Raw genomic sequence first — 21,934 nt, 5'->3', positions numbered from 1 at the left:
GTCATGAAAACCAAGATTAAAAAAACATTTCAGTGTCACCTGTCCAATGTCCAATGTCACAGAATATTCAAGCAAAATGGAGACTAACAAGTGTTCACCGGACATGGAAGTCACTGGTGACCATGATGAAATCTGTTATAACCCAGACTAGAACAGGTCAAAGCAGGAGTAAGCCTGTACTTTTTTGTCTTGATTTTGTGAGAGATAAGTAAATGGAAATGGGAAGTTTAGACAACACTTTTTTGGTAAGAAGAGAAGGGGAGATAAAGGGCAGTAGTTGGAAAGAAGAGTAGGGATGGAGAAGAGTTTTGGTTTTTTTAATAAGTGAGAAACTTAAGCATGTTTAAAAGCTGACGAGATAGAGGCATGCTTATAGAAACAGAAGAAATGGATATAGATATTACAGGACAAAATTCATCTGTAAAATATGCAAAACTAATAATTCTGTCTTTAGACATCAGTTCAACTATCACTTTTTTGGAAAAGCTATCTTACTCCCTGAGTATATCAATTCCCTCTATTAGAATCTTCTCAGCACTTATTAGAGTTGTAATTCCACATTTATTTCAGTAGGTCTTTTATTAATGTCTATCTCACTGAATTCAAGCTCAATAAAAATATGGTCCTATATTTTTTGTCCTCATCAATGTATCCCCAGCACCTAGACAATACTGAGTAGATAAAATAAGAGTTAAATATCATATTAAACATGCTACCAACATGCCATTAACAGAAGATTGTTAAATCAATTAGGATTCATCCACAATGACTTTAAATAGAAGGAAGAAGCTCTTCTTCATATCCTAATATGGAAAGATCTCTAAGCTATATCTTGCAGTTAAAAACAAAAGAGGAGGTGGAAGAGGTATGTTCTACTATAAAATAAAAGATCCAATGTCCAACTGAAAGCCCTCTGAGTTGGGAAGTAAAACTAAACAAATAAAAACAAAACAAAACCAGACTTAAAATTTTCTGCATTAGCATATCATTAGTAACATGCTTTTTAATGTCATCATATTAAACAAGTTAATATCGGGGGGAAAGAGAACAGTATATTTAATATGCTACCATTTTACTATTTGCGTAAAATTCATGTGTGTGTGTATGTGTGCATATCTGTAAATATAGAGAATCGCTACATAGAATCACAAGAAAGTAGTAACTAGGGTTGCCTCTGGGAAGAGAATCTTGGTGGCCAAAGGTTGGGAAGAAAGAAATTTTACTTTACACTGTATAACATTTTATCTTCGAAATCATGTATTATGTGTACCTATTACATTCAAAATTCAATTAGATTTTTGAAAAACTGCAAATAAAACAAGCCAACAAACAAACAAAAAACACTTTCCCATAGCAAATAAGCATACATATTGTTAACGTGTTAGGAAACACTATGAGGACCAATTGAGCAGAGGCCCAAATGAAGATTTCTGGATATTATCAAAGTACAGACTCACAGACCAACATAAGATTCATATCCATAGAAAAAGAAACACCAAATTTTAGTTATTAAAAAATTAAATAAGTAAAAGAGTCAAAATGGAATATATTATTACCAATGGGCACCAATCAAAGTTTATCTGAAAACACATAGTATTTATAAAGCACCAATTATATATATGTGATAATACATTGTAAAGTTATTTTTAATCATTACTTTTTTTTTTTTTTTTTTTTTTTTTGCGGTACGCGGGCCTCTCACTGTTGTGGCCTCTCCCGTTGTGGAGTACAGGCTCTGGACGCGCAGGCCCAGCGGCCATGGCTCACAGGCCCAGCCGCTCCATGGCATGTGGGATCTTCCCAGACCGGGGCACGAACCCGTGTCCCCCGCATCGGCAGGCGGACTCTCAACCACTGCGCCACCAGGGAGGCCCACTCATTACTTTTAATTATTAAACATTTAAGTATTCTATTAAATTCTTTGAGTTTATCTATATTATCCTTGCAGTAAAAAATCAAGCAATTGAGAAAAAGAGAAGGTAACTCAATCCTCATAGGTACGTTTTATTCAGAGTTTGCTTTATAATTATAGAAATTTTAATATATAATTTTATATAAAATAAAACTATATTTTATATAATAAAAATTTTATTTATATAAATATATATTACATACAATTTTAAATTCAAATAGGATCATAGTATATAACTTATTTTTTCATTCATAATATGTCTCTTAACACCTTTCCTCATCACATTTTTTCAGTTGCACAGCTCTCCATTGTTTAGATGAATTAATTTATCCATTGTAAATGAATTTAACCAGTCCCCTACTGCTAAAATTTATAGGTTATTTGCATTTTTTCTACTAGTGACAATACTACAATATACATCCTTACGTGTGTACTTCTATATCTTTGCATGCACATTCAACTATATCTACTCAATAAACTCCTAGAAATAAATTTGATGGGTAAAGGGGTATGTACAGCTATTTTTAGACAAGGGTTATCAAATTGCTCTCTAAAGAGTCCAACTTGTGTAAACTACCATAAATAGCAGAAGTGCCTATTTCCCCATACCCTTCCAATGGTAAGCATTATCAACTTATTTTACTGTGCATTTCTTTAATTTTAAATAAGATTAAGCATTTTTTCATATGCTTATGAGCCACCTGTATTTCTTTTTCTGTGAACTGCCTTTTCATGTGCCCATTTCTATATTACATTGTCCACATTTTCCATAGTGATTTATTACATTCCTTAGCAAATTATGGAAACAATCACTTTGTCATACATGTTGCAAATCATTATTGCCAATTTGTCATTTGCCTTCTGACTACATTCTTAGAAACAAAAATTTTTTAGGTAATCAAATTTATCAATAATTTGCTTTGGGACTTCTAGATGTTGTGTCGTACTTTCCTTGCTCCAAGATTATAAAACACTTAAATTCCCTTTTTCTTTTGTGGCTTTTTTTTTATTGGAATAAAATTGCTTTACAATGTTGTGTTAGTTTCTGCTGTACAACGAAGTAAATCAGCTATATGTATACCTATATCCCCTCCCTCTTTATCTTCCTCTTTTATGACTCTGATCAATCTAGAATTTGTTTGATATAAGCAATATGGCAGGGACTTATATTGTTTCCTCTTATGTATAGCCAGTTATTTAAAAACTATGAGATAATCTATCTTTATACATTGATTTGGCATACTGTATGACATTGTGATTTATAATAAAGACTATATATTTGATCTTCACCCATGGTTCCTGGCACAAAGCTCCTAAAACCCTTGTAATTTCCTGTATAAGAGCCATAAAGGCATCTTTTGTTATACTATTTAGTTTTGCTCCCAGTTCCCAAAATAGCTTCAGAGTGATAAAGGTGAAATGGGTGTCAAAATTCCTTTCAACCACATCTGAATTTTATGTTAATGAGTTGATTTTCGGAAAGACCCTAGATAACCTAAGGATGGGGGCTGGTTGCCAGGGGAACCAACCATGTGATTAGAAGGTTGGAACTTTCAGTTCCACCCCCACAACCTCCTGGGAGGAGAGAGAAGCTAGAGGTTGAATCAATCACCAATGGCTGGCTTCACTGGTGGTGCAGTGGTTAAGAATCCACCTGCCAAGGCAGGGGGCACGAGTTCGATCCCTGGTCCAGGAAGATCCCACATGCCGCGGAGCAACTAAGCCCGCGAGCCACAACTACTGAGCCTGCGTGCCACAACTACTGAAGCCCACATGCCTAGAGCCCATGCTCTGCAACAAGAGAAGCCACAGCAACGAGAAGCCCGTGCACCAACACAAAGAGTAGTCCCCGCTCACTGCAGCTAGAGAAAGCCCGCGCACAGCAACAAAGACCCAACACAGCCAAAAATAAATAAGTAAAATCACCAATGACCAGTGATCTAATCAATCATGCCTGCATAATGAAGCCTCCATGAAAACGCAGAAGAATGGGGTTCCAGGAGCTTCTGGGTTGGGAAACACCTGGAGATGACGGTAGGATGGCATATCCAGAGAGCACGGAAGCTCAGAGACTCTTCCCACATACCTTGCCCTATGCCGTTCCCGAGTTATACTTTTATAAAAACAAACAAACCTGCAATCTAGTAAATAAACTGTTTTCCTATGTTCTGTGAGCCCCTTTAGCAAATTAATGGAACCTGAGAAGAATGTTCTGGAAACCTCTGATTTATAGCCGGGTGGTCAGAAACACTTGCAGATGGCCTCTGAGTGTGTGTGTGTGTGTGTGTGTGTGTGTGTGTGTGTGTGTGTGGAGGGAAGGGGGGAGGGGGGAGCAGTCTTATGGAACTGAATTCTTAACTTGTGGGATCTGACACTATCTCCAGGTACATAATGTCAGAATTGAGTTCAATTGTAGGACACGTAGCTGGTGTGGCAGAATTGCTTGGTGTGGGGAAATCTACACACACTTGGTAACTGCCAGTGTTCTGTGTGAGCAACGTTGCATGTAGAGAGAGAAGACACATGAGTATGTTTTTCCTCAGAGCTGAAGTTTTTTCCTTTATGCATGCAACTTTATCACACATTAAATTCCCATACATATCCATAGCTATTTTTGAACTCTGTTTCATTGATTTCTCTATTTTGTCAGTATCAATTCTTAATTATGGTAACTTTATTTTTTATTTTTACTGAGATATAATTGACATAACATACAATTCACCCAATTAAAGTGTGCAATTCAATGTTTTTAGTATATTCACAGAATTGTGCCATCATAACCACAGTCTAAATTTAGAACACTGTTGTCCCCAGTAAAATATATGCCATATGCATTGACTACCACTCTCCATTCTCCCATTTCCACACCCAGCCCCTGAGCAACCACCATTCTTATTTCTGTTTCTATAGATTTGCCTCTTCTGGACACTTCATATAAATGCAATCATAAAATACAGCCTTTTATGACTGACTTCTTTCACAAAGAATAATATTTTCAAGGTTCATCTGTGTTATAGTATGTATAAGTATTTTGTTTATTTTTATTGCTAAATAATATTACATCATAGGGATAAGTCACACTTTATTTATCCATTCATCAGTTGAAAAACATTTGGGTTGTTTCCACTTTTTGGTTATTATGAATAATGCTGCTACAAACATCCACTTACAGGTTTTTATGTGGATGTATGTTTTCACTTCTCCTGGTTATATACCTAGGAGTGAAACTACTGAGTCTTATGGGCACTCTAGGTTTAACTCTTTAAAAACCTGCCAAATGTTTTTCCAAAGGGGCTTTGATTTTTCACCTTCCCACCAGCAAAGTGTGAGGATTCCAACTTCTCCACATGTTCACCAAAACTTGCTACTGTCCATTTTTTAATTATAATCATGCTAATGAGTGTGAAGAGGTATCTCCTTGTGGTTTTGATTTGCATATCCCTGATAAATGATTTTGAACATCTTTTAACATGCTTATTGGCCATTCGTATATATTCTTTGAAGAAATGTCCACTTAAACTTTTAGCATATTTTTGTTATTTCTCTATTATTAAGATGTGAGAGGCATTTATACATTCTGAATACAAGTTCTTTATCAGTCACTTGATTTGCAAAAGTTTTCTAGCCCTTTGTGATTGTGTTTTCACTTTCTTTACAGTATCCTTTGAAGTACAGAAGTTTTTAATTTTGGTGAATTATTGTATCTATTTGTAGATACATTTTATCTATTTGTATCTATTTTTGTATCATTGTATCTATTTTTTTGTCACTTGTGTTTTTGCTGTGGCTCCTAAAGAATCATTGCCTAAGAGTTTTGTAGTTTCAGCTATTCTATTCGGGCCTACGAACCATTTAACTTTTGTGTAGGGGTTCAAATTCATTCTCTAGATTGTGGATACCCAGTTCTTTCAGCACCATTTGCTGAAAAATATTACTCTTTTAATATAATTAACTTGGCACCCTTTTCAAAAACAATTAAACATAATTGTAGGGGTTTATTTCGGTACTCTCAATTCTTTTCCATTGATCTATATGCCGACATTATGCCAATACCACACTGTCTTGATTACTATAGCCCTGCAGTAAGCTTTAAAATTGGGAAGTGTTACTCCTCCAACTTTACTCTTCTTTTGCAAGATATTTTAGCTATTCTGTCTCCTGCATTTCCATATGAATTTTACAATCAGCTTGTCAGTATCTCCAAAAATCCAGCTGGGATTTTGATAGAGATTGCACTGAATCTATACATCAGTCTGAGGAGTACTAATATCTTAACAAGTAATAATATTAGTTCTTATGATCCATGAACATATAATGTCTTTCCATTGACTTAGATCTTGTTTAATTTTTTTAAGTGATGATTTCTAGTTTTCAGCATACAATTCTTGTATTTCTTTTGTTGTTACTCCTAAGTACTTTATTCCTTTTGACACTATCATAAATGAAATTGTTTCCTTTATTTCATCTTTGGATTGTTCATTGCTGGTGTATAGAAATACAATTGATTTTGGTATTGATCTTGCATTGTACCCTGCAACCCTGCTAAACTTATTTATTATTTCTAATAGTTGTGTGTGTGTGAATTCCTTATAATTTTCTAATATACAAGATTACATGATCTGCAAATAGATAGTTTACTTCTTCCTTTCCAAAATTAATGCATTTTATTTCTTTTTCTTGCCTTATTGCCCTGGCTGGAACCACCAGTACAATGTTGACTAAACACGGTGAGAGTATACATCCTTGTCTTGTTCCAGATCTTGGAAAGAAAGCAGTCTTTCACCATTAACTTTGATGTTGGCTCTAGGTGTTTCATAGATGCTCTTTACCAGGTTAAGAAAGATCCTTTCTTCTCCTAGTTTGTTCAGCATCTTTATCATGAAAAATGTTGAACTTTATCAAATTTTTTCTCTATTGTGATGATCATTTGGTTTTTGTCATTCTATTAATAAAGTCCATTAACTAATTGATTTTCAGATGTTACACCAGTCTTACATTATGGGATAAATCCCACTTGATCAAAGTGTAAAATCTTTTTTATAAATTGCTGGATTTGGTTTGCTAGCACTTTGTTGAGGATTTTGGCATCTATACTCAAAAGGGATACTGGTCTGAGTTTTCTTTTCTTGCTATGTCTTTGGTTTGTTATCAGGGTAATAAAACTAACTTCACATAATGAGAGGGGAAGTGTTGCCTCCTCTCTTTTTCGAAAGAATCTGTGAAGAATTGGTGTTAATTCTCCTTAAACATTTAGTAGAATTCACCAGTGAAGCCTTCTGGGCCTGGACTTTCCTTTATGAAAAGTTTCTTGATTACTAAGTCAATCTCTGTATTTGTTATAGGTCTATCCAGATTTTCTATTTCTTCTTTACCAGTTTTGGTAGTTTGTGTCTTTCTAGAAATCTGTCCACTTCATCTAAATTATCTAATTTGTTGGCATATAGTTGTTCACAGTATTCTCTTATAATTCTTTTATTCCTGTATAGTCAATAGTTGTGTCCCCTCTTTCATTCATGATTTTAATAATTTGAGTCTCCTCTCTTTTTCCCTTGATCAGTCTAACTAAATGTTAATCAATTTAGTTATCTTTCCAAAGAATCAACTTTTGGTTTCATTGATTTCCTCTATTATTCCATATTATTATTTCTTTTGTTTCTGCTTTAATCTTTATTGTTTCTTTTCTTCCACTTGTTTTGGGTTTAGTTTGCTCTTCTTTTTCTAGTTTCTTAAGGTGAAACGTTAGGTTACTAATTTAAGGATGTTTTTTAATACAAGTGACTCCAGCTATAAATTTTCCTCTTAAGCACTGTGTTAGCTGCATCTTATAAGATATGATATGTTGTTTCAGTTTTCACTCATCTTATTTCAAATAAGGTCAGTCCCCTTAAACAGAGCTGCAGAGCTCTTTCCCCTTACAGCCAGCCAGCCTATCCCCCTGGGCAGAACTCCTGTGCCACTGCACTGGAGTTGGGAGTGAGGACCCACTTTTCCAAAACAACAATCCTGCTCTCCAAGGGACCAAATGCAACCCGTGGTGTTCTGGGGCAAGGGCAGTTGGCCCCAATATTCTTGGCCTGCCATGCCTGGGGTAGAACTACTACATTCCAAGTGAAAGCTGGGTAGAGGAAGAGTGATCTGGTCCTCTCAGCCCTGCTTGCCTAGAATAGAGTTGCTACAACACAGGGGTCTGAGAGATGAGAAATTCCAGCAGTGTACCTCTCCTACAATGAACGCATAGCCCCAGCCTTGGAGCTAGAGAGAGAGGAAGGGATCATCCTCTTGGCTGCAACAGCCCAGGGTAGAGGTTCTGTAACAAGGAGCAGGGGGTAGAAAAGGGGTTATGGAACCAGCCATCACTCAAACACCACACTCTTGCTGTTCTTACTAAAATTTACTAGATTTTCTTATTTTCAATAGCTTGAGATACAATTTACATAATTCATCCATTTAAAATACACAATTCAATGGTTTTTAGTACATTCATAGCGTTGCTCAACCATCACCACAATCAATTTTAGAACAATTTCATCACCCCAAAAAGAGATCCCATTCCCATTAGCAGTCACGCCCCATTTTCTCCCAATCCCTTCAACCCTAGGCAACCCTAATCTACTTTCTATCTCTACAGATAGCCTACTCTAGATATTTCATATAAATTGAATTATAGATTATATGTCTGGCATTTGTGTCTGGTTTCCTTCACCTAGCTTAATGTTTTCAAGGTTTATCCATTTTTAACCACTGATCAGTACTTTATTTCTTTCTATCCCTGAATAATATTCCATGTTATGTTTTTATCAACTTTTGTTCATCCATTCATCAGCTGATAGACATTTGCGCTGTTTCAATTTTTTTGCTGTTATCAAAAATGCTGCTGTGGGGCTTCCCTGGTGGCGCAGTGGTTGAGAGTCTGCCTGCCGATGCAGGGGTCACCGGTTCGTGTCCCGGACTGGGAAGATCCCATGTGCCGTGGAGCGGCTGGGCCCGTGAGCCATGGCCGCTGGGCCTGCACGTCCAGAGCCTGTGCTCCGCAACGGGAGAAGCCACAACAGTGAGAGGCCCGCGTACCACAAAAAAAAAAAAAAAAATGCTGCTATGAATATAGATGTATATTTTCATTTCTATTGGGTATATACCTAGGAGTACAATTACTAAGTCATATGGTAACTCCAATTTTAACATTTTGAGGAACTTCCAAACTATTTTCCAAAGTGGAGGCATCATTTTACATTCCCAGCATAAGTGTATGAAGATTCCAATTCTATTTTTTTTTTTTTTTTTTTTGCAGTACGCAGGCCTCTCACTGTTGTGGCCTCTCCCATTGCAGAGCACAGGCTCCGGATGCGCAGGCTCAGCGGCCATGGCTCACGGGCCCAGCTGCTCCGCGGCACATGGGATCTTCCCGGACCGGGGCACGAACCCGTGTCCCCTGCATCGGCAGGCGGACTCTCAACCACTGCGCCACCAGGGAAGCCCTGAGGATTCCAATTCTTTCACATCCTTGCCAATAATTGCTATTACATGTCCTTTTTATTACAGTCATCTTAGTGTATGTGATACAATATGTCATTATGGTTTTGATTTGCATTCTCCTGATGACTAGGGATACTGAGCAGCTTTTTATGTGTTTACTGGCCATTTATATATTTTCTATGGAGAAGTCTCTTTTCAGATCTTTTGTCCAGTTTTCAATTAGGTTGTCTTTCTATTGTTGAGTTATAAGAGTTCTTTCAGTTAAAACTCCTTTATCAGATATATGAGCTGCAAATATTTTCTCCCGTTCTATAAGTTGTCTTTTTACTTTTCTGATGGTGTTCTTTGAAGAACTAAGGTTTTTAATTTTGATGATTAGTAGATTTTCTTGAATGAAAGTTTCTCCTTTGCCCTTAGGACAATTTTCAGAGCTTTATATGGTTGGTTTTTTGTGGTTGTTTTTTTAATTTTTCACCAATTAAATATTTTTTGTTAGGTTCACCAAGCTCCTTACTCCATCATTTCAGAAGTTCTTCCCTACAATATATTTTAATGTCCTAAAGGTTTAGTATCCTAGGACTTCTTATTCAGCATTTTCCTAATATTGTCCTAGAAATATATTTCCAGAGGAAATCCAGCATCATATTCACAAATTACATGCATATACACACACTCTATTATTTCAATACATATATTATCTTTAATGCTCACTGAAAATCCTGCACAGTAGATATTATTAGCACCATTTTACAATGAGCAAACAGATTCAGAGGGATAATATCACTAAAGGTCACACAACTATTATGAGATGGAGTTGTGATTAAAACCCAGATCAATCTGTCACCAAAATATATGTTTTTCTATTATGAAATGCCAACTGAGGCTAAGTTCCCATCAATCTCAAGGAATAGAAATTTACATAAGTATAAATATAGAATTCCAGAAAAATTGCATACTTGGAGTCAGCTTAATATAAAGGTTCAATTAAATTCCTAGTTCAACAATAATTCTTCTCTTTCAAGTGTAGGGTTCAATACTGACTAAACAATGAGCTAAATATGTGAAATAAGTCAGAAAAAGACAAATACCATATAATCTCACGTGTGGAATCTAAAAAACAAAACAAATAAACCAACAAATGAAAACAGACTCATAGATACAGAGAACAAATGGTGGTTGCCAGAGGGGAGATGGGGGAATGGGTGAAGTAGGTGAAGGAAATCAAGAGGTACAAACCTCCAGTTATAGAATAAATAAGTCACAGGGATGTATTATACACCATAAGGCATATCATCAATTATACCATAATAACTTTGTATGGGGACAAATGGTTACTAGATGACTTACCATGGTGATCACTTCATAATGTATTTAAATGTTGAATCACTATGTTGTATAACCTAACATAATATTGTACATCAGCTATATTTCAATTTTAAAAAGATGAACTAAAATTTCAATACCATTACAGTTTAAAACCAAATTTAATGTCAAATTAGCCAGGAAACACTGATTAGTGTAAAATTTTTCAAACAATAAAGAAAAGATTTGATGAATGAAAGGCTTAAAAAGAATTAATTAACTATGCCTTAAAGTTGCTATTCTATTTATAATTAGTAGTATTATAATTTTCTACAGAGATATCCGGGTCATAGTCTCATAATACAGCCAATACAAACTTTACTTACATCTAATAGGTTTATGAACCAGGTTATGACTGGAAAAACTGTCCTTTTCATTGTTTTTTACTGAAGTAGAGTTGATTTACAAAATTGTGTTAGTTTCAAGTGTACAGCAAAGTGTCCTTTTCTTTTTACAGTTGACAATTTTTTTCCTAATAAATTGTTTTTGTTTTATAAATGAAGCTTCCATTCTTCATTCATACAGAGAAAACATCTGGGACTTTTTTTAAGTGTGGATTGCACTTATATTTAAATTTTGTTCTCAAAGCTGTTAGTTCTCTTAGTAGCCTTTTGATATGCAAGAAATTCTACAGAACCTACCAACTAAATAAACAAAACTGCTGGGTCAAAAACAAAGTGCAAAGCAAGATAAAATACTAAGTTTCTAATTTTTGATTAACATGCTTTATTGTGTGACATGAAGAGTAAGTTTAGGTTAATGTTAAAATGCTGTTCAACAAATTCTGTAATCCTAAAAATGCACAGAAGTTTAAAAGACAAAATGGTAGGATAAAAGAACTCACTTCTTTTTGCCTTGGACATAATTCACATAAAGAGTTTATTACCCTAGGAATAAAAGTTCCTTACTGCTATGTTGGCTAACCAGATGATGTTCGGATGAACATTTACTGATCACTCACCATGAACCAAGAACTACTTTATAGATGTCATGATGAATCTACAACCAGTGTAGAAAGGGGACTAAAAATATCAAAATATTCAAAGAAAGTTCAGAAACATTTGTGACTGACAGACCTTAATGTATTATTAAAGAGGAGTCAAGGTTGGTTATAGAATATCTTTAACCAGAAAGATAATGAGATGACAAAGAACTATGTAGTATTTCCACCTTGGTATACTATACACATTGCTAAAGTAAATGAATTTCTGGCTTAATCTAACATGTCATTCTATCATCTTATCTTTCTTTGAGCCTATAAAAACTCATCCCTCGGGCTTCCCTGGTGGCGCAGTGGTTGAGAATCTGCCTGCTGATGCAGGGGACACGGGTTCGAGCCCTGGTCTGGGAGGATCCCACATGCCGCAGAGCGGCTGGGCCCGTGAGCCACAACTACTGAGCCTGCGCGTCTGGAGCCTGTGCTCCGCAACAAGAAAGGCCGCGATAGTGAGAGGCCCGTGCACTGGGATGAAGAGTGGCCCCCGCTTGCCACAACTAGAGAAAGCCCTCGCACAGAAACGAAGACCCAACACAGCAAAAATAAATTAATTAATTAATAAACTGAAGGTGCCTTGTAGGCACAGACTATTAAAAAAAAAAAAAAAAAAAAAAAAAAAACTCATCCCTCACTTTGCTAATCATGTATGAATATCATAAATAGATATGCATGTAAATAAAAATTTCTAATACAAACTCGTGAAAAAAACATAAAAAAGCATATGCAAACATTTATATCTAGAAATTAGCGAAATGAGCCCTGCTGATCTGCAATGGAAAAGTTGACTCAAACCATAAGTAAGAATAAAAGCAATTAAGGGGAACTAAATAAGGTTAAAAATTATAGAAAAAACAAAGTTAAAAAATAAATACCTTTACTTAGTCACTAGATTTGTTTAATGAAATTAGCATTTTAAAAGTAGGTTGAACTTTTGTAGCAGTGATACGTAACATCTATAATTTCTGAACAGTTTTTTTTTTTTTTTTTTTTTTTTTTTTTTTTTTTGCGGTACACGGGCCTCTCACTGTTGTGGCCTCTCCCGTCGCGGAGCACAGGCTCCGGACGCGCAGGCTCAGCGGCCATGGCTCACGGGCCTAGCTGCTCCGCGGCATGTGGGATCTTCCCGGACCGGGGCACGAACCCGTGTCCCCTGCATCGGCAGGCGGACTCTCAACCACTGCGCCACCAGGGAAGCCCCTCTGAACAGTTTTGAACTCACATAAGCTTTTAAATTAGTTTAAATATATTTTAAGGCATTACAAAGGAATTCTGAAAAGAACAGAGGAGCATCAGAACCTGCAACCGACATCACATACTTATGCTCCACATCTCACCTTTTTATCTTATCTTCCACCCAGTTACCACATAGGCAGCCCATTTGTAAGGACTCCAGGAGAGCTTGCTCAGCTAAACTGAATTTGATCTGGTTAGCTTTCATAATCATCACCATCTGCAGCTTTTCCTTTGATCATATTGAAGATAACTAATCTCTCTTACCTCTTCATAAAACAGTTTACTATTTTTTTCCCTCCTTGCTCACCTATGCTGCTTCCACGGATGTGAGCATTCTATGATCCCAATTGCTTATGGCATATGATGAACTGTCATCTTCCCTTACACAGCTTTACACTTAGTTTATTTTTCAGAAAATGCTACTGTCCAATCTCAATTTAGGCCCTGACATATAAATATCTCCCTCTATCTCTATCTTTCTCTCTCTCTCTCCTTCTCTCTCTCTCTCTCTCTCTCACACACACACACACACACACACACACACATGCACATACACACACACGCACACTCACATGTGCACACACGCACACAAACACAATACCATTTTATTTTTTCCCAGGTCAAAAATGAGATTTAAATTTTCAAAACTTAAGAATATACATATTAATAAATTTCAAAAAGCTTAATAAAAAAGCTTTATGCCCACATTATAAATTTAGGAAGCCAGTCATATAATGCACATTTAAATACACAAATACAAACATACACACATTTGAGAAATACTATTTAATAGTATTAAATTTTTAGGGACCACTAAGAGAGACAGAAAGTGATTTTTATATTAGCAAAAACAATGCTCATATATAAATACTACTCCTATTATTGGTAAAAAGCAGGAATCAACAAATTTTTAGTAAAAATTCAGAATAGAATTTTTATTAGCCCATTAGTTTTGAATGCCTCCTGCAAAATCAGAAACATGTCCTTCTAAAACAAACCTAACTGATCATTTGATGCAAAAATATTATCAAGAAACTTTTACTTTACCACAAAGCACAGCAATCAAAGCACTTGCCAAAATCCTATCTAATGCTAGCAATCATTATTGTTATATAATCAGTCAAGCCCCCAAAGTATAGGGAAAAAATATACACTTGACCATTTTCAATCACAAGTTCTTTAGAGAATAAAATATTCTTTGAGCAAAACCTCATGAGAACTAGAATTCCGTTTTCAATATGTGGTCTCTCCTAGAGCTGTAACTAAATATTACTGAGTGGCAGAAAAACAAATCTCAAGAAATGATGGACTTAAAAAAATTTCATTGTGGAAAGCACAAAGCAAATCCTAATACCAATTTGAAAATGATAGCTCCCCTGCTTCAAGAGAAGCAGATATAAAAACTGAGAGTAAAAAAAAAAAACAAAAAAAACCTCACAGTAATGACTAAAAGACCCAACTGGATCTATTGAACCTCTGAAGGGCTTTAATAAGCATGATCACTAAGCAGCTTAAACTTGAAATTTGGTTTTAATTAGTAGTTGATTAAATCATTATTAAACTCATAGAATTTAAAATTAATAGTTCAACTTTAATCAAAACTTTTTAAAGTCAAATTCAATAGTGTATAACATGGAACATGAAACTAATTTTGTTAAATCCTTAGATGTCCTATGTTGAAATTCTATTAATTCTATGATATTAAAAATAATAATATACTACTCATTTGCTAATCATATCTTCTAAATCCACACCTTGAATAGGAGTAATTTCATGAATATAAAAGTACAATTAATGTTGGCTGGGTTATATTCCTTAAATATAAACAAAAGACTCAACATAACCAGTTTGAACTTTTCCAAAATTATGCTCTATATTTTTATTCTCTCTCTTGAAACAGGGAAGCTATCACTTTGCAACTGGCTTATTGACACTGTGTATATCCTGACCTGGATGATCTCTATGGTTTCTTCCAATTCTGAGAGGCTATGTGACCTTAGGTTATACAATTGCTTTTTTTAAGTCTCAAAACTTCCTGAAGCCTTTGCATATATTAATAATACCTTGATCTCACTAGTAAACCTATAGAGGAAAGTGGCCTTAATTTTCTCTTACAATGCAACATAGAAAATAAAGACCAAGACTTGAATAATGGTCATGAATGTGACCTAAACTAGAAAACAAGTGGTTACCTCAAAGGGAGAGGAAAATTACCTGTAGCTAACTTATGCTTCCCATCTATATTCTATAAAAGCTGACACTATTATGTTCAATAGAAACATAACTGTGGGAAAGACACACTAGGGTACGTAGGATCATAGGATGTCATTAAAACAAAGTTTTATTTCCAAAAACAAAAGGTAAAAGCCTCTCCTTAAGGTATTTTCTCTTCAGTCAAAAACAATTATGAATTCAAAGCAAAAATAACAGACTGTAAGGATGCAGAACTAAAAAAAACTCCATTTTTTATGGTTTAAAATTCTTAATTTGACAGATATCTCTTTGGAGAGAAATTTATAAGATTCCCCTCCCAACTCAAAGGCCACTAACCTACAGAAAAAATAAAAGGAAATAAAGGACTATGTACCCAAAAAATGATTTAAGAAAAGCTACAGATGTTTTTTAATAAAAAATAAAACACTGTACTTACTATTTAAAGTAATAGTATTTTCATTAAATATTTTTTAAATTTCATATTATGGTTGGGTAAAGAGATAGAAAGCAACTGTTCTAAAAAGAATAAAACAGAACAAGTTAAAGGAGAAAGCTAATAATAAGGAAGGATAAAAAGAGGAGGACAAGAAAACAGAAAGATGGAAGAAAATAGGACATAAAGCTAGGACTTTAAGAGAGATGAAAAAACAGAGAGGAACATATAAATAGTTAGGCTGAACCATGTGAACTGTAGATCACTTAGGCTGCAACCTGAATACGTTTCTGAACATCCCAATGACTCTTCCACCAGTCAGAACAATAGTGCTTTATAAGCTGAGTGCCAATGGTCCAAACATGCAAACGGTGGTTGCTAGTGAGCTACAACTCGCCTATTTCAGACCATCCACCAAATTGTAAAAGTTAAAAAGTAAAAACCTATTGGCACCAAGTAAATTATTTTTAATCACAAAGCACCCTGAATTCAGTGGTGAATTCAGCCAGTCTTCTTTTAACTAGTCATTGGAGTGCTAGGAGACCAGAATCAGGAGGATTCACGCAACTTATATTGGTGACAATGTCTTCACCATTGCATTCTCAGTTATAACTCACTTTCCAAACTGTTTGATTACAGCAAGACCAATACTCAGCTCAATGACTCTGACGTGTTTTTCTCCACCATGATTCACCCTCCTGAACCAGAAGTGAGAAGTGGGATAGCCCATGAAATTTAGGGTAGCACATAACAGTGAACAGGCACTACAGCATGCCACACAGAGAGCTCTAAGCTTTCTAAAATCCCACATCCAAAGAACTCAAACTACAAATTCAACCACAGTGTAAGCAATAATATCAATCCCTTTATCAGAACAAACTAGATATCCTGAGTTAAACAGAGACAGAGTTGAACATTAGAGGATATACCGACATTTGTTACAAGAAAAGAAGGAGCATTTCAGCCAATGTGGTCAAAAATATGAACAACCAAAACAGAAGCAAGAAAGTTATGAAAATATATAATCTGTTTAGGAAGCCAAGAGTACTCTAATGTGGCTGAAGCAAGACAGACAGAGGGCCACCTGTCTGTATATAATACTGGGTCATTTGAAAATGATAAAGAGTTTAAATGTTATCCCATCATTACTTTCTTTGTCATTGTTACCTTTCTAACTCGGCAGCATTGATTTGGCTACCACTTCTTAGTATAACCCTGAGTTTCCATCTTTTTGGACAAGGAAAAGAATATTCATTTTCCTCAGTAACTAACATCGCTAAGAGTTGTGGAATATAATTGAAAGTGAAGTAGCCAAGTCTCTGGGGAAGGTATGTACGTGGAGAACAAGACAAAGAGGAAATAGGGTATTACTATAAACTTTATGCCCTCCCTCTTGGGGTTCCGAGCAAACTGCAGAGTAGGAGTATGTGCATCAACCAAATAAATCCATCCAACAAATGTCTACTGAGGCAAGTACTACTGTGGAATCTTGGCATGTAAAATGAAGTTAGCCTCAATGCACTCTCAATCTCTTGGCAGAGATAACACACATCAGATTTTGGTGTTATGATACAGATGCTAAACTAAGGAAACACAAAGCTGGGAGGGGGCAGAATTCTGAATTTAGGTGGATGAAAAAGTAGCAAAAGATGGAACCATAGAAAGCGTCATAGACTGCAAAATTTCAGAGCTGACCATCACAGGATAATATAGGAATTTGTTAAGAGAATGAGCATTTCAGTCAACATGGGTCAAAAAATAGTCTGAACAAACGTAAGACACTGTGAAGATATATAATGTGTTTACGAAGCTGAGAGTACTTTACTGTGGCTGGAGCAAGACAAAGAGAGGGCAACGGCAATAGAAGAAGCTGGAAAAGTTAACATAGAGCCACAAAGAAAATGGCCTTGGATTACATGACATGAAGTTGGACTTTATTCTGAAAGCCACAGGGAGACATTAATTGCTTTTTAATGAATGGAGGGTGACAAGAGCAGATCAATACTTTAGAAAGATAAATTTGGTGATGGTGTGAAGGCTCGATTATTGGGGAATGGAGACAGAGTGATCAGGTTCAAAATGATTATAAAAGGGAGTCTTTGGGGCTTCCCTGGTAGCACACCGCAACGAAGAGTAGTCCCCGCTCACCACAACTAGAGAAAGCCTGCGCGCAGCAACAAAGACCCAACACAGCCAAAAATAAATTTAAAAAATAAAAATAGGGCTTCCCCGGTGGCGCAGCGGTTAAGAATCCACCTGCCAATGCAGGGGACACGGGTTCGAGCCCTGGTCCAGGAAGATCCCACGTGCCACAGAGCAACTAAGCCCATGAGCCACAACTGCTGAGCCCGCGTATCACAACGACTGAAGCCTGCGCGCCTAGAGCCCGTGTTCCCCAACAAGAGAAGCCACCGCAGTGAGAAGCCCGCACACCACAACGAAGAGCCCCAGCTCGCCACAACCAGAGAAAAGCCCACGCACAGCAATGAAGACCCAACGCAGCCAAAAATAAAATAAATTTATTTTTTAAAAAAGCGGGGGGAGTCTTTGAAATCATTAGATCTACCGATTATAAACCCTAACCCCACCTCCATCTAGGTAACATTGTTTTATGCACTTAAAAAAAAAAAAGAAAAACACCTGAATCAGTTTGAAAACACTCTGTAATTCAGACTTTCCACTAATTCATTTAGTTTTCTCAATTATTCCAAAGAACAGAGGTTTTATTATGTATAGCTTTGTTGTAAACAGTGTCTCCAGTTTTGAAATTTTATATCAATGCCACTAAAATTACTTTCATACAATTATCTCATGGCATGTAGTGAGAAAAAAAAAACTGTTAAACATCCAATTTGACCCAATAAAGTAACTGCCATAGGGTTTTCTTTTTTATCCTTACCATTACAAGTTCTTCCTGTAATTCACTGCAACTTTTTTCATTATACTGGAGTCTCTTTGAAAGGTCTATAATTACTTTCTTCTGTTCCTCGATTTCTTCATTTAGTTTCTTGTTTTTGGAGAAATACTCTCTCTCTAATCTGAAAAGTTAAAGTGTCAGAGCAGGTTTTTCAAATATGCTTTTATCAGGTCCTATTATACAACTTTAACACAAGTCGCAGATGTATTATATATGATGGTTTCATGCCCAGAGGTTTTAAAGGTCACTTCTCATTTTTTCAAATAGAAAGAATTGTACATTCTTAAATGAAAGACTCTGAAGGAATAATAGTTGAGGCCAATAGATAACATGTAGAGGTGGAAGTTGAAAAAGTGGCATAATATGCATGTTATCTAGAAATACAAAGTTAAATATCAGAAGAAACAGCTATAAGAATTAAAATTGGTTGCTTCAAAGGAGCAGAAACTGGTCGTAGAAAGCAATGGGGTACCAAAATGTGGTTTTTCATGAGCTTAAAAGCACTATTTTACTTTTTAGATTATGTACAAGTGCTAACTTTATTAAAATCAAATTTTAATTTAAAAATTAGTAATCAGCAAATATAAAATTAAATGCACCTGGTATTTGGTGTATTTTATAAATAAAGTCCAAGTTGAGTCCAGTGAAATGGTGAACAGCCCTTGCTGTCAGTAATCTCATGCACAACCCAAAAAAGTTGGCTCCTATGCTTCTGCCAACAGCCCCACCCAAGGGGAATGAGTAGGGCGGGAGTAAACTGAAGGTTCAAGGAGCCCCAGTCTCTCTGAATCCAACAGAGAAGAGTCAGGACTTGACAGATGGAGGATTTTAGGCAAGAAAGGAAAGGGAGAAGAAGGAAACTTGTACTTAAGAGCCGTTCTTTCCTACTGGATTCCCATTTTGTTGTTGTTGTTGTTGTTGTTTAAGAGTTTAGCTAAGAATTTGACAACAGTACAGCTGTTTTAAAAAATAGCCATCTTCAGGCTATCTTTTACCAAGAATATAAACAATAATAGTGCCACAAGTTATAATACTGGGTTGGCTAAAAAGTTCATTCAGTTTTTTCAGTAATTTGGCTCTAGTACACCTTAGTTGTCTTTACCTTCATTCAAAACAATTTTGTTAGACTATATTGTGACAGCTGTCATATCAGCGTGCATTTAAAAAAACATCAAATTTGTTGAATTTTTGTGTAGCCATTTGGATATTGAAGATGGAAGAAAAAAAGCAAATTTTTGGCATATTATGCTTTATTATTTCAAGAAAGGTAAAAACGCAACTGAAACACAAAAAAAAGATTTGCACAGTGTATGGAGAAGGTGCTGTGACTGATCGAACGTGTCAAAAGTGGTTTGCGAAGTTTTGTGCTGGAGATTTCTCGCTGAATGATGCTCCACGGTCGGGTAGACCAGTTGAAGTTGATAGTGATCAAATCGAGACACTAACTGAGAACAATCAATGTTATACCACGTGGGAGACAGCCGACATACTCAAAATATCCTAATCAAGCACTGAAAATCATTTGCACCAGCTTGGTTATGTTAATCGCTTTGATGTTTGAGTTCCACATAAGTTAAGTGAAAAAAACCTTTATGACCGTATTTCCCCACGTGATTCTCTACTGAAGCGTAACAAAAATGTTCCGTTTTTAAAACAAATTGTGACAGGTGATGAAAAGTGTACAATAATGTGGAACGGAAGAGATCGTGGAGCAAGCGAAATGAACCACCACCAACCACACCAAAGGTCGGTCTTCATCCAAAGAAGGTGATGTTGTGTATACGGTGGGATTGGAAGGGAGTGAAAACCAAACAATTAATTCCAACAAGTACTGCTCTCAATTAGACCAACTGAAAGTGGCACTCGACGAAAAGCAACCGGAATTAGTCAACAGAAAACACATAATCTTCCATCAGGATAACGCAAGACTGCATGTTTCTTTGATGATCAAGCAAAAACTGTTACAGGTTGGCTGGGAAGTTCTGATTCACCCGCCATATTCACCAGACATTGCACCTTCGGATTTCCATTGATTTCGGTCTTTACAAAATTCTCTTAATGGAAAAAATTTCAATTCCCTGGAAGACTGTAAAAGGCACCTGGAACAGTTCTCTGCTCAAAAAGATAAAAAGTTTTGGGAAGATGGAATTATGAAGTTGCCTGAAAAATGGCAGAAGGTAGTGGAACAAAATGGTGAATACATTGTTCAATAAAGTTCTTGGTGAAAATAAAAAATGTGTCTTTTATTTTTACTTAAAAACCAAAGGAACTTTTTGGCCAACCCAGTACTTTTGTACTTCTTTTTATACTTTTGGTTGATGTATTTAGAAAAATAAAGAAGTCCCTAAATACTGAATGTAATAAAATAAATAAATTTAGATTCAGTCTGTTCAGTATCATATCCTTGACTAGCATTATTTTAAACTAAATTTAAACTTAAACTAGATGTAAGGATTATCAGGATCTTCTCCCTACCATTGCCCAACAATCAGTTAGTTACAACAGCTAATGAAGACCCGACACATTGAAGGGAATTCCCTGGTGGTCCAGTGGTTAGGTCTCTGTGCTTTCACTGCCAAGGGCACAGGTTCGATCCCTGGTGGGGGAATTAAGATCCCACAAGCCACTCAGTGCGGCCAAAAATTTCAAGTATAAAAAAAATTACTGAAAAAGTTTAGTTTTATACTGTAAGTTTTCAATGGAAAACAATTTATAACTAAGAAAATTTAATTAGAGGAATATAGAGAATATATATTCTTTCTAAAATTATACATTATATGTATTCGTTAAAATAGCCTGTTATTCAAATTCTTAGCTGAGTTCTTCAAAAGATATGTTTAATATATAATAATTTTACTTATTATATTATTATATGTAATATTTAATATATAATAATATATTATATATACATATATTCCATCTAATATATATGTATACATATGTATATTCCATCTACATATGTATACATATATATTCCACTGAAAATAGTTTCATGCAGGAATATTCACTGTTTTGAAACTGTTGGCCAAAATTAAAACTCTAAAATACACACACAGCTTTTTCCTCCTGCCTTTTAATGAGATCCTGCCTAGATCTACCTGGAAGGAAACAGAAGTTTAAAACCCTTAACCACCTGCAAGGTTCAGGCAGCATTTCCTCTATAACCTCGTTATCACCAACTGCTAAATCAGATCTATCCAAAAGGTAAAACAATGTCTCCTACCCCAAAACTCACTGCTCTCAGAGTTGTAAATTAAAGGTATTATTTACCTTAAAGATCTATAATATCAATTCTCCTTTTGAAATACATTATCCAAAACTTAGAACTACTTTGAAAAATTAATACTTGAGAGTTTGTGACTCTAAAAGATTTTAAAGACGATTCTGAAAAAG

At 35.6% G+C, this 21,934-nt stretch overlaps 1 protein-coding gene across 1 annotated transcript in view; it reads right to left on the bottom strand.

The window, feature by feature from the left end:
* The window catches only part of CCDC171 (coiled-coil domain containing 171), a 362,781-nt gene that overhangs the window by 251,654 nt on the left and 89,193 nt on the right, over window positions 1-21,934 (bottom strand). The window contains exon 10 of the mRNA XM_032636251.1: window positions 18,524-18,662. Within this exon, the coding sequence (XP_032492142.1) occupies window positions 18,524-18,662 (139 nt within the window). The remainder of the gene's footprint in view (window positions 1-18,523; window positions 18,663-21,934) is intronic.

The sequence above is a fragment of the Phocoena sinus genome, chromosome 6 (genome assembly GCF_008692025.1).
Source record: "Phocoena sinus isolate mPhoSin1 chromosome 6, mPhoSin1.pri, whole genome shotgun sequence".
NCBI classification, from domain to species: domain Eukaryota; kingdom Metazoa; phylum Chordata; class Mammalia; order Artiodactyla; family Phocoenidae; genus Phocoena; species Phocoena sinus.
This window is presented reverse-complemented; position numbering and strand designations above follow the sequence as displayed.